Here is a 13,505-nt window from a genome sequence, read left to right as displayed (position 1 = left end):
CAAGGGCGGGGGGAAAAGGGGCCTAATGCAGAACTGAGAACCAACGGTTTATTCTGCAGCTTAGAACGACTGGCGGATCAGCCGCACCTTTGAGCAAACAGCGCTGACGGCCTGAATAAAGGAGCTCAAACCCAGAGTCGGGGCCTTGCCCGCTGGGGAAGGCCGTCCTCTCCCCTCTGCCTGCTCGGCCTGCCTTCCATGTGCTTTGGGCGGCGGTAACAGCAGCCGAGCCACCGCCTCCGGGCGGAGCCCCGGCGAGGAGGGGAAAGCTGATTCTTATACTCCACCGCCCTGTGCCGCGCAGCCTCCTCTATCTCTGCCGCACACGCGCCTGGAGCGGGGGAAGGGGAGGAGGAGGAGGAGGCGGCCAATGCTGCCGCTGCCACAGCTGTAGCTCCGCCAGCCAGCTCGGGCAGACAGGAAAGCAGCCGCCTCAGCAGCATGGCGGGGCTGCGCTACCCGTCGCAGAGCGGCTACTGCCGCGTCGCCACGGCCATGAACCTCCTGCTCGGCGTCTTTCAGGTCCTTTTGCCTGGCTTCCGTCTGGGAGGAGCGCAGGGCCAAGGTAAAGAGCCTGGCGAAATCCTGGAGGGGCTAGCGCGGATCTGCAGCGGGAGGGGAAGGCGGGGGAGCTGGTGTGGGACGAGGGGGGGGGGTCGACCAGAAGAGGTCCGGTTCTGACAAGGACGAAAGTGGACTGAGGTTTTCCACCCTCGCCCCTTTCTCTCTCTCTCTCTCTCTCTTTCTACGCCTCCCTTTGTGCAGCGACGACTCTGGCTGCTGCCTTCTCGGGCGCCCAGAAAGGGGGGAAAAAGAGCCGCGAGCTAGTTCCCCTTCCCGCCTCGTTGCTTAAAGCTTCAAAAAAAAAAAAAAAAAAAAAGCCTGCTCGTTCGGAGCTCCTTTTTTGCACGAGCGTTGTGGCAGATCTGTAAATAAAGCCGTGGGGGAGCCAAACCGCCGAAGGCGCGTTCGCACCCTGCGGACGCTGCTTTCATGACTTGCCACCGCCGCCCCCTCGCTTCCCGCCCTGCTTGGCCAACACGCTGCTGCTGCTGCTGCTGCTGCTGGGGTTCGCGTGGCTGAGAAAACGACGCCACCACCCCTCGCCCAGGCTTTCCCTTCTGCCTTTCCCAGCTCGCCGAAGAGGAGGAGGGGTGGGTTGTTCGGACTTGGAGCTGCTGAGGTAGATCTCTCCCTCCACCACCGTTCCCCCGCGACCTGCTTGTTTTAAAGAATAAAAGGCCAAACGCGCGCCTTTGGCAAGTCGAGTCGGCCTCTTCACACTCCCCTTTTCTTTCACGCGTGGTGTCTGCAGCAGCGTTCAATATGGAAGCGCCTCTTAGCCTCGAGCCTGAACAAAACAAAGCCTGACCACATGTTTGGGCCGATCTGAAACGCCCGGTCCTACAACATAGGAACTCGCCTTCTTTCTCTAACTATATTAAGATCCAGATCACCAAGATATTCTCCCTTGACCTGGTTAGAAGTGATTTGGCACTGATTGAGGTTTCTACCTCTTTCTCTCCCCCCCCCCTCTAGCGATTGATCCTATTCCCAATGTGGTGGAGCTGTGGCAAGCAGAAGAAGGGGAACTCCTGATGCCTGCTAAGGTAAGGGGAACATCTGGGAAGAGGTAAATAGCAGAAGGGATATTGGAGGGGGGGGTGTAGCATCTATAGAATAAGATCATTCTTCCCCTTAGAGGGAGATTAGGAGTCTGGAAAAACAAATAATTTCTGTATATTGCCAGTGTTTTCCCTCTACATTGTTCTGCAAGTCATGGTGGCCTAAGATTTAGAGATGGTGGTGGCTGTGGCTGTAAAACAATTCTCCCATGTTCGTCTTAACCGGATATCGGCAGCGCTGTAGGCTCTATTTTGCTGTAATTTCAGAGTAAAATAATAAAAGGCTATACACCAAAAAGTACTGTGAGCTTCTGCAAGATTTCAAAATCTATTGCACCTGATAATTTCATAGGACAAATCCACTGACAACTGATGGCAGTACTGCTTCTATAAGTGAAGGTTGCTGTCAGCAGATCCCATGAATTTTTAAGGTGTTTAAAGCCCACTTCTTTAGGAGGAACATTGTATCAGATATGTTTATAAAGTTATTTTTTTCTTGTTACAATGTAATCCCTGTTAAAGTGAGGGAATATAGCCATTTAAATTGTGAAGATACTCAATTTATTAATTTTAATTATTTTAAAATTCAAACTTTTAGAAAAATTCTTAAATAGAAGGTGGATGGTTTTCATTTAATAGTTTCTAATAGTTGCTGATATATTTTCTTTAGCAGCTATCTGGTTTTTCCTTATTCTGTCTATAGTTCCACACATTAATAAATAATGCAATATTCATGATTATAGTTCTTATTTTATTTATTTATTTATTTATTTTGTCAAGCACATATTAGATAATATATATAAGTATAAGCATGAATTGAATACATAAAATGAATACAATTAAAAGGAACATTAAGACAGGGACAGTAGGCACTCTGGTGCTCTTATGCACGCCCCTTACAGACCTCTTAGGAATGGGGTGAGATCAACAGTAGCCAGTCTAAGGTTAAAATTCTGTAATCATGTCTTCTAATTTAGGTATAATCTTAAATGAGCTGAAATGAGTTTATTTCTAAGCACTACAAGACTTTCCCTGGTGCTGCCCAGGTATAACTTGTTTCATCCCCAGCTGCTGCAGGAGTTCATATGGTTAGATGGTTAGATGGAGCTCTCATATGGCAATATAGCTTAAGGCCTCAGGATTGGAAGAACTACTCCATATGATATCTTCCATGGCTAAATACAAGCAGAAGAGGGTCTGGCATGGAAAGAATGTATTTGGGGAACTTATTTCAGTTTCTTAATCCCACAGTGATCATTTGTAGAGCATGATAGTTCCATCAACTCCCTAGATAAAATAAACCCTTCTCTTTGGACTTAAATATCTATGGTAGAAATAAAGTACGTATGAGCATTATTACTGAGACAATTTCTTACTATGCAGGAGTGATTTACATGAATTGGTGTTTGTGTGGTTATGTCATTTAGTCTTATGAAAGGTGTAACTCCTGCAATGATCTTGACTGCAAGTTCCAGATACTTTAAAACTTAGTATGTTTGTTTTCTGGTTTAGTTATTAATTGATGAAGTGTATATTTGTTATATCTAAATTGAAGGAAGGTGGTATATTAAAAAATAGCATGCTTTTATGTTTAGTTAGTTGTAATCACCCATTTTTGATTAACTTCAGAGTGTTGCTATATTTTATTTATACTAGTGTTTTAATTTATGGCATTATTAGATACTGAGTTCTGTTTAGAAAAGCAAAGGAGGGTGTTAACTTTAAGTAAAATTAAGATTGTTGGTTTTTCTGGATTGTCAGAAAACTGGCTAAAATAAGTTAAATATGGTGTATTATGCCAAATTATTGTTTGTCCAACATTGGTGTGCAGACAAGGACAGCACAGTAGCTGAAAGCTTATTACTATAACATGTTTAGCATAGTTTACATCATCTAAATCAGTTGTATATTATATTTTCATGGAGCATATAAATAAATATTATTCCAAATTATTATATTACACCATCAGTTAATTATGTATGACTAAACCAAATGGTCTTTTGTTTCACGATGCTTTTTCTGCCTTCCTTTATGAGCAACAGTGCATGTTGCATGCAAAGTTGACCTTTGTTTCAGCCATGCGTAGCAAGGTGAAGCAACCCTCATTGGTGCATTAGTTTAACAATGCAGCAATGATTATCTTGATGAAGCAAATGAATTTTGAAAAAAGCTGAATCTCAGTTTTGTGCAATTGTAAACATTCTGTGAGCATCTCCCTATTTCTCTTATCTTACATTTATAGTACATTGGTTTGCTACTATCATAATGCCTAGGCATTAAAACAATGGTTTTGGCAGTTATAGGAATGAGTTTAACAACTGAAGGATATCAAAATGAAAAAGTTGCCTCTAAGCCTTGAGTAGAAAGATAATATAATAATTTCTTTCTTTTTATGTTACTTTTAACAGAAATATTTTTTTCTGTAAAAGTATGCTTCAAATTTTTTCTCAGGGAAAAAAGTTTTACTAATATGACTTCCTATTCATATATAAATTTTGTAGACACTAGTATGAAACTAGATTGGTTTCAGTATACCAACAGCCAGTTTTAAAAAGCAGAAGTGAATTTAAAATAAACACTAATAATTTCTTCCTTTGTCTACTGTGAGATAGTTTGAAGTAGATTGTAGAAGAGCTGAAGTGTTTTGGGTACTTCCTAAATGCCTTTTTAAGAGAAAATTCCATTTTAGGTTCATATTCAATTTCTCTGTCAGGCCTGTAGTATTTTGTTTAGCCTCTATGTAAGTTCAATGCAATAGTAAGCAGAAAGTGAATTAAGAGTTTCATTTTAAATTCTCGGTTACGAAGTAATGAAACTGATGTTCTTATTTTAGAAACTGGTGGAATCTCAATTCAAATCTTGAGTAACTTTGAAATGCTCATGAAAAGAATAGTTTTTTCCCAATATTTTTCAATAGGCGTTTTCTAATATTCTTCAGGAATAGATAGAAACCATAAAGCAAAAGTGATGAAGTTCTGCAATCCAAACACTGCTTTGTTTATAAATTCTTAATTGCATTTTCTTATATTATACTAATGCCATTTCTTGCTACAGTATATTGATTTCTGGGAATCAACTGCATTAATGCTTGTTCAACTAATGACTTATAGATAATCAGTTGCAAGGGCAATTGGTACAAGTTATGGTATATGGTACAAGTTATCATATTTTGTGCCCATTGTGGTTTATAAATAACGTCTATTATGAACTGGTAAAGATACCAGATGCCTACTCATATTTGTTTATAGCTGTCTTAATTCCTATGTAGGAACACCACTAAAATAAGATTGATTCACCAGTGAATATTTTAAAGTCTTTCATTGGTGCATTTTTTACTCCATCTTGAAGGGAGTAATATTTTCTTAATTTTGTGGGACACATGTACATAGATTAAATAAAACAAAGAGAGTGAAAAAGTATTCTAAAAAGGAATCTTGTCCCATTTGTGTACATTCTCATAGATGTCTTAACTAAACTACCGTATTTTTCAGAGTATAAGACGCACCGGAGTATATGACACAGCTTAGTTTTTGGGGAGGAAAATAGGGGGGGAAATCTGCCTACCAGGTATTCATCTGCCTAGCATCCTTAGTCTGGTCAGCTTCAGCACATTAGTTTGCTGGTTTTGAGCATGCATGCTTTTTGTCCCCTGCTTGGGGATAAAAAACAGCTTCTAAAGCACAGCTGATCTTTGGAGAGAGAAGCAATGAGAAAAGCAGGCGAAGCTTCATTCTCAGTAGCACCTCCACTCTCACTAGCAGCTCGTTAGGGCTGAAAAAAAGCTTCTAAAGCACAGCTAAGAGTCGCTAGTGCCTCGTTAGGGCTGAAAAAAAGGTTTGAAATGGAGTATAAAATGCACCAAATTTTCAGCCTCTTTTGGGGGGAGAAATGTGTGTCTTTATACACCGAAAAATATAGTGTATGTTTATGTAAGTAATCCTTGTCTTACAACCACAATTGAGCCCAAAATTTCTGCTGCTAAGTGAGAAAGTTGTTAAGTGAATTTTGCCCATTTTATGATCTTTCTTGAACAGTTAAGTGAATCACTGCTGTAACACGGTTGTTTGGTGAATCTGGCCTCCTCATTGACTTTGCTTGTGAGAAGGCTACAAAAAGAGATCACATGACCTCAGGACACTGCAACTGTCATAAATATGAGTCAGTTGCAAGTATCTGAATGGTGCTGCAATGTTCGTAAGTGAAAAATAGTTATAAGTCAGTTTTTTCAAGGTGCTGTTGTAACTTTGAACAGTCACTAAATGAATTGTTATAAGTCAACTGTACTGGTTCAAAAGAGATTATTTGTAATAAAATTTGCTTTTGGAAAAAAAAATCCTCTAAAGATCAAGTTAATGCAGTTACAACAATAGCAATAGCACTTACTTATATACTGCTTCACAATACTTCATAGTCTTCTATAAGCAGTTTACAGAATCAACATGTTGCCCCAATAAACTAGGTTCTCATTTTACCAACCTTGAAAGGATGGAAGGCTGAGACAACATGAACTGGTCAGGATCGAAGGAATTGAACTTTTTTAGCTTGCAATATTGCATTCTAACCACTGTGCCATCACGGCTTTGTCACATTTAAATATGAATGCTGGGTCAGGAACATGATGAAATTAATGCATGGGATGCTCGCTGATTTGAATACTATGTTTTGTTAAAAGGAATGATAACCTTGATGGCACAAATCTGTTTTGCTTTAGAAGATACAGGACCTTCTGTATTTCAAGTGTGCTCACTTAGAATTCTGGCAGTTGCATTCATAAGAAATTATAATCTTCCTGACTGCTGTTAATTCTGGGAGTGGTAGTGCTAATATATTTTAAAGGCATCCATTATTTCTTATATTTATGGATTGGATGTCAAAAGCGCAGATTATGAACTAAAAAATGTTTTTCAGGTTTTCAGGTAGAAATATTCAATGAATAGTATAATAAGGTAATTTGTATCCAAATAAACAAGCAATATTCTTGAATGTTTTAGGATATTACTCCCCAGATCTGTGGACAAGGCTGTAGGCTATAAAAAGAAAAGACACTTGTTTTCTTATGTGTTTCTCATGTACTTAAGTGTGTGCTATGATATCATAAGAGCTGGATGCATTTTGCAATTTGGAAGAAATGGATTTTTCATTTTCTTTGTCTATATTAAGGATGTGGCATATGCGAATGTGGGAAGAAGAGGAAGCTACATTCTGTAGTTAGAAATACAGGACTTTTACAGTCTTGTTATTTCCCTGCCAAGGATGATAGAAAAAAATAATCTCAAATGGGAAAACCTTTAGAAGTGTGTGTATTAAGCAAAGTCTATCTATTGATACTCTCAGAAAGGAAATGACATGTTTAAGTTTATTTGAGTGTTACTCAGTGGAATACACAAGGATAATATGCCACGAACAATGGGGCTGCTTGCTATGGGATTTCAAGATACTGCTTTCCCAGGGCCTAATTTATGGAAAACAAATGCCATTTGTCATGTATTATAGATTTCCCGGACTTTCCCATGAGTCTTAATGCAGTTATTAAATGTTGCTGATACATCTCTTTGTCTGGTGTTTATTATGGTTCATCACACAATCAGCCAGATGTTCACACTGGATTTGGCATTTTTGTCTACCTCTCAAGTCTTTTCCAAGGACCTGTGATAGGCAGATGTGGATGTTTGATGGTGTTAGATGTATTGTTGCAGCATATAAGATGTTCTGAGTAAATCTGCCTTTGCAATTGACTGATGGTGAATTTGTCAATGCTGATGATGTTCAAGTGTTGTTCCAGTTGGTTTGAGATTGCACCCAAGCCACGTATTACCATTGGTATTACCTGTGCTTGCTTTGGTCACAGTCATTCTATTTTTGTTTACAGGTCTTTCTATTTTGTTATCTTCTCCAATCTTCTAGAACTGTGTTGTCAAACCTATGAAATGGGTGCTGGAAGCAGCATGCAGAACCATCCTGTGAGGAATGCGTGGCCTGTCTGGTTCCTCATCCACGTTCCTATGCACACATGCGCACTGGTCAGCTGGCTGTCATGCGCACGGGCATGCTGAAACCCGGAAGAGAGGCATTTCGTCGCACATGCGCAAGCTGGCACCCAAACTTCCAGGTTTACGTCAAGCGCATGCGTGACGGCCAGCTGTTCGTCTGGCGTGCATCTGTACTAGAAGTTCAGGTGCCTGCTTGTGCATACACTTTCTGGGTATCGGCACTCCTGCATGTGCGAAGGCCAATGGGGCCATGCGGTCCAGGCGGGATGGTTTTGCGTGCCATTTCCGGCATGCAGGCCAGCACGCGGTAACATAAAAGCTTAGCCATCACTGTTCTAGAATATCTTCTGTTCTGCTGTTGCTCTATATTTTGTTATTGTTATTATTTATTTTTTTACAGTGGTCTTCTGTTACATGTCTTAAGATTTAGGCATTTACTTCAAAAGGTTTAAATTTTGCTAGTAGCATTTTTCAAAAATTGGCATGCAAATGTTAAAACATATTGTAGTATGATAGCCTAATTAACATGAAACATCACTGAGCACTTACAATACTGGCGGTGCCAAAATAAAGTATATATAGGAAATGCATGTTTGTTGCTGAAAAGCTTTCTGGTGTTTTCTTTGTTTACTAGGCTGAATCAGAGGAGGATGTGGAGGAAGATCCCCAAGAGCAGAGGTAAGCAAAGTTAACTTTCAATAAAAGTCTGAACAATTGGTCCAGCTAATCTTCAATTATCAGTTCTTTCTGGCAGTGACTACAATAGTTAAGTTAGAAAATTTAGTAGTTTCAGTTAAGAAAATGTCCAGCTCTCCTCTGCTGCTATGGCAAATTCCCACTGAATTCATTTTGTAGCATTCCTCATGGTATTAATAGAACTGATACTTTAATGTATATTGTTTTTAGTAGAGAAATGCAACACAATTATAATTATACAACTGTATAATTTGACTTATAATAGCATTCATAATTATCTTTAAAATCATTGACATGTTCTTATTTAATTCTTATTTATTTCTCTGAGAAATGTACTTTTTCAAAGAAACAACATTTTCAAGAGAGCAATGTTTCTAAAAGCAAATCGGTGCTGATCTGTTTTACCTTAGATGAATTTTATGTAGAAAAGTAATCTTGGGTAGATATGGTTCTGGAAAAATAAATATAAACAATGCAATTCCTCCTGTTATAAAAATAACATTAACATTATTGCTCAGTCTCAGTTAAAATTCTACCCTTCTTAACAGAGGTAGGGTTTTATAGATAAAATTTAGATATTTCTTTCCAAAATATTCATGTAAATGTTTTAAATAATGTAGAAACTTTAAAATTTAAAACTGAATGCTGGTTTTATTATTTGTAGTTATTTCAGTTTTCTTACTAACATTAGGGAATAAAAATACTTGTCTTTGCAAATGGTTGAATCATGCCTACCACAGGTGAGATAATTCACTGCTCCCTCCGCTTGTACTTATTCTCAAGAGGAAGATTTTATTATTGTGCTTAGTTGTAAGTTGCTTCATTAACTTTCCAATCAAGTACAGATATCTATATGTTTGCTGATTAATGGATGTACATATTTGAGTTGTTTCCAATATACTGACAAATATAATCAATTTTTTCTTTAATTAGCTAGCATCCCTTCTTTGTCGCATCTGATTCCCCTTGATTTTGTAACTACTACCATATACTGTACTTGCATATCCTTAACCTGATCAAGCTAAATCCAGGAACCACCCTGAACTTTTAATAAACATTTTATTTGTCAATGAATTAGAAAAAATGAATATATAGCAATTTCTAAGTATTGATAAAATATCCATAATTTGGAACAGTATATAATATAGCATGTAATATGGCAATAGCTGTTTCCTTTAAAATTTGAGATTCATTTTAAAAATAATTGGTGACGTAAAATTTTTGTTATATACTTCAGAACACATTTGCCTTGTCTTTTTCAAATCCTGTAAAATGAAGATGAGGAAGTTTTGTTTTTTATTCACCATATTATTATATCAGATTATTTTGTTCTACGTGAAAGAGAGAATGGTTGAAAAAGACTCCTTCTTCTATTCCTTTCTAATAATCCATAGGATTTAATTGAAGGTCAGAAAGCCTTATTAGTGCTGATTGCTCTCAAAGTCATATATATCTTGCCTCCTCCACCACCTTATGTAAAATAAACACAATGTCTTTGTAATTCATGTATGCACAATTCGCTAAAATACAATTCCTCTCTTAATATTTTAAAACTGTTTCCATAAAACTGAAGAATTGAAAAAAACGTAGAATACATTTTTTGTATGTTTTGTAATACAAATACATTTCCCATAATTTTTCCTTATCTTTTATTAGTTTCATAGTGTTTCCTAGAAATGCTATTTCATGTATTTGTTTTATTATGCCTACTTGTTCAATTACAAATTTGTGAAATGAAAAATTTAAAATTAAAAAATGTACGACTTAATATAATCCAGAAATAGACAGAGACAGTGCCTGGGGATCTTTCCCTATATAACACTCATTGTGTTGGATCATGGTTGCTAAAAAGTACAGTTTAACATGCCAGGAATGGTTAGGGTCAGTTTTCTCTACTTAGCCAACTTTTAGTAAAATTCAATATGCTTTTTTTTGGTTCAGACATGAGATCATTGATTGACTATAGAGAGATATAGAAATTCATAATTTTTAAGAGCATTGCCATTGCTTGCATCCATATCTTTCATTATTGTGGACGTCTGTGCAATGAAGTCACAACTTCGAAGCCTACAATAATTGTTGCAATACTATTGCATATTTCAGGAAATGGGGAGATGTTTCAAGTGCTGTTCTCTAGTTTTACGGAAGATGCTGTTCTGCAAACAATTCTTGTGCAAACGATGTGCTTTTAATAGATGTGAACCAGGCAGTATGTATAAAAACATTTGTGAAACTGGACTAAAGCTGCCATACTAAAGATGAACAAGTATATAGAAAGAGTGGATAAAAAAGCCAGGAATTGTCTAAAACAGTGTTTCTCAACCTTGGAGGCTTGAAGATATATGGACTTCAACTCCCAGACTTCCCCAGCCAGAATTCCCCTATATCCTTAGAGGAAATAGATAAGAAGGAACCAAATTGTTAAGGAAAAATGTCACCTGAACCAGAGAAAAGAAGTTGGACCTGAAGTTCCTGAATACTTGGAAAACTGCAAATCCCATCAACAGCTACCAGATTTTTAAATGAACAAGGCAAGAGTAGTTTCCATTAGTAAATTAACAAATCATGCACTTTGGGCAATAAAAAGGGTTCAGAAGCCTGCATGCTCTTTGCATTGTCTTTGGATTCAGATTTGGCAGCTCATCCCTCTAGCAGGTTGAGGATGGCAGCTTAGTTGAGCAGGATGCGGGTAGGTGTGGATCCAGGGGTGTGTGTGTGTGTGTGTGTGTGTGTGTGTGTGTGTGTGTGTGTGAGAGAGAGAGAGAGAGAGAGAGAGAGAGAGATAATAAATTTACATTGTTACTTGCTGTAACTTTAGATTCACTGGGTCTCTTGTGTATTCTTTAGGAGTGAATGAATGTCAGTATTTGGTTGAAAGTGATTTTAGTGGCTGTTGATGAGTAACACTTATGGTCACTCACTCACACTCACAGTCCTGATCAACAGCCACTCAAATCACTTTCAACCAAACACTGTTTATGGGATTTGGGGTTTTTTTCAGGCTCATATTACCATACAGTAAATTACATACTTAGCAGCTTTTCTCTTGAGGTATAAATTTTAGTAAAAGGAAAATAAAAACTTCGCTGAGGGGAAGAACCTGGAAAAAAACACCAATTTGGCGTTTTTTAAACTTGTATTGATTAAAAACAGGCAATGGATATTTGAAACATTCTTATGAAACTTGGTATAGATGCCTTCATTCATTTGCATTCCTGGCATTTTAAGAAAATCTTTCATTTACACAATGGGTGGGAGGCCCACATGCCTCATATGCTCTCCCCAATAATGTGTGGTTCCTAGTGTTACCAGAAATTTTGACTTTATGATTGAATTTCAGCACTACCAGTTGTAAGGTCCAAGCTTCAAGTAAAAGGAATTTACTTTTCTTTTTACTTACATTTCCATTTTTCCTTCTGATTTTGTATAGGTTAAATCAGGGGTCTGCAAACTTGGCTCTTTTAAGACTTGTGGACTTCAACTCCCAGAGTCCCTCAGCCAGCAAAGCTGGATGAGGAACTCTGGGAGTTGAAGTCCACAAGTCTTAAAAGAACCAAGTTTGCAGACCCCTGGGTTAAATAACTAACTAAATAAATCTAATGTGGAAGGGCTCTTGCTGCATCCTGTGAATTCCTGAAAGAAGGCAGAAAGAATGAAAGTGGATTACAGGTAGTCCTCGAGTTACAAATATAATGGAGGCTGCTCATTCCATTCTGTACCTCGAGGATTAGTGAGAATGTATCTTGTACCTTGAATGAGATAACGCCCTACTTTCAGCCACGCATTCGCTAATTTTAATTAAGTTGCACATGAGGTATCTCTGTGTGAGAAGGCCACCGGGGGTGGGTAGTGATGGAACAGGCCCCCAAGGCCTCCCCAACCCACTAAAATACCTCATGCTTTTCACTTTCTGCCACGCTGGACTCACTTACCTTGCAAAGATCTGTCTCCTCTCTGCCACAGTTTCTTTCGCTTTGAGGGAGAGAAGAGTCAGTGGAAGCTCCTGGGCATGAAAAGTGTTTGCTGCACCTGTCTCCCACTCCTCCCCCAATCCTTTCCATCACCACCGGGACACTTTTCACCCAGACGGAGACTGGATGCTTCATCTGCATGCAAATGGGGCCTTTGAAAACGGAGAGATTCGCTCCCTTTTGAAACACCCCTTGGACACCTAAGAGGCCTTTGAAAATGGAGCAGATCCCTCCATTTTGAAATGTTCCATAGGCACCTGTGAGGCCTTTGAAAATGAATGGATTCGCTCCCTTTTGAAATCCCCCATGAGGCCTTTGAAAATGGAGAGATTTGCTCCCTGTTGAAATCCCCCACAGATGCATATGAGGCCTTTGAAAATGGAGGGATTCGCTCCCTGTTGAAATACTTCATACATGCATATGAGGCCTTTGAAAATGGAGGGATTCGCTCCCTGTTGAAATACTTCATACATGCATATGAGGCCTTTGAAAATGGAGGGATTCGCTCCCTGTTGAAATCCCCCACAGACGCATATGAGGCCTTTGAAAATGGAGGGATTCGCTCCCTGTTGAAATACTTCATACATGCATATGAGGCCTTTGAAAATGGAGGGATTTGCTCCCTGTTGAAATACTTCATACATGCATATGAGGCCTTTGAAAATGGAGGGATTCGCTCCCTGTTGAAATCCCCCACAGACGCATATGAGGCCTTTGAAAATGGAGGGATTCGCTCCCTGTTGAAATACTTCATACATGCATATGAGGCCTTTGAAAATGGAGGGATTCGCTCCCTGTTGAAATCCCCCACAGACGCATATGAGGCCTTTGAAAATGGAGGGATTCGCTCCCTGTTGAAATCCCCCACAGACGCATATGAGGCCTTTGAAAATGGAGGGATTTGCTCCCTGTTGAAATCCCCCACAGACGCATATGAGGCCTTTGAAAATGGAGGGATTTGCTCCCTTTTGAAAGGCCTCATAGGCATTTACGGGGTGTTTCAAAATGAAGCAAATCCTCCATTTTCAAAGGGTTTCCATTTACAAAAAGGATTTGTGAAAAATAATTCCAAATTATTTTGACATCCAAATTTCTGTTGCTAAACAAGGTAGTTGTTAAATGAGCCACAACCAATTTTTTTTTATTTGTCACAACATTATATACAAGCACATACAATGAAAGAAAACAATAGGACAGGAATGGTAGGCACTTTTGTGCACTTA

At 38.9% G+C, this 13,505-nt stretch overlaps 1 protein-coding gene across 1 annotated transcript in view; it reads left to right on the top strand.

Moving 5' to 3' along the window:
- Positions 1–334: 334 nt before the first annotated feature.
- TMEM131L (transmembrane 131 like) overlaps positions 335–13,505 on the top strand; it is a 73,124-nt gene continuing 59,953 nt past the window's right edge. Inside the window, exons 1-3 of the mRNA XM_058192613.1 lie at positions 335–565; positions 1,540–1,610; positions 8,250–8,293. Coding sequence (XP_058048596.1) covers positions 442–565; positions 1,540–1,610; positions 8,250–8,293 — 239 coding nt within the window. The 5' untranslated portion in view covers positions 335–441. The remainder of the gene's footprint in view (positions 566–1,539; positions 1,611–8,249; positions 8,294–13,505) is intronic.

This window comes from Ahaetulla prasina, chromosome 8 (assembly GCF_028640845.1).
Source record: "Ahaetulla prasina isolate Xishuangbanna chromosome 8, ASM2864084v1, whole genome shotgun sequence".
NCBI classification, from domain to species: domain Eukaryota; kingdom Metazoa; phylum Chordata; class Lepidosauria; order Squamata; family Colubridae; genus Ahaetulla; species Ahaetulla prasina.
This window is presented reverse-complemented; position numbering and strand designations above follow the sequence as displayed.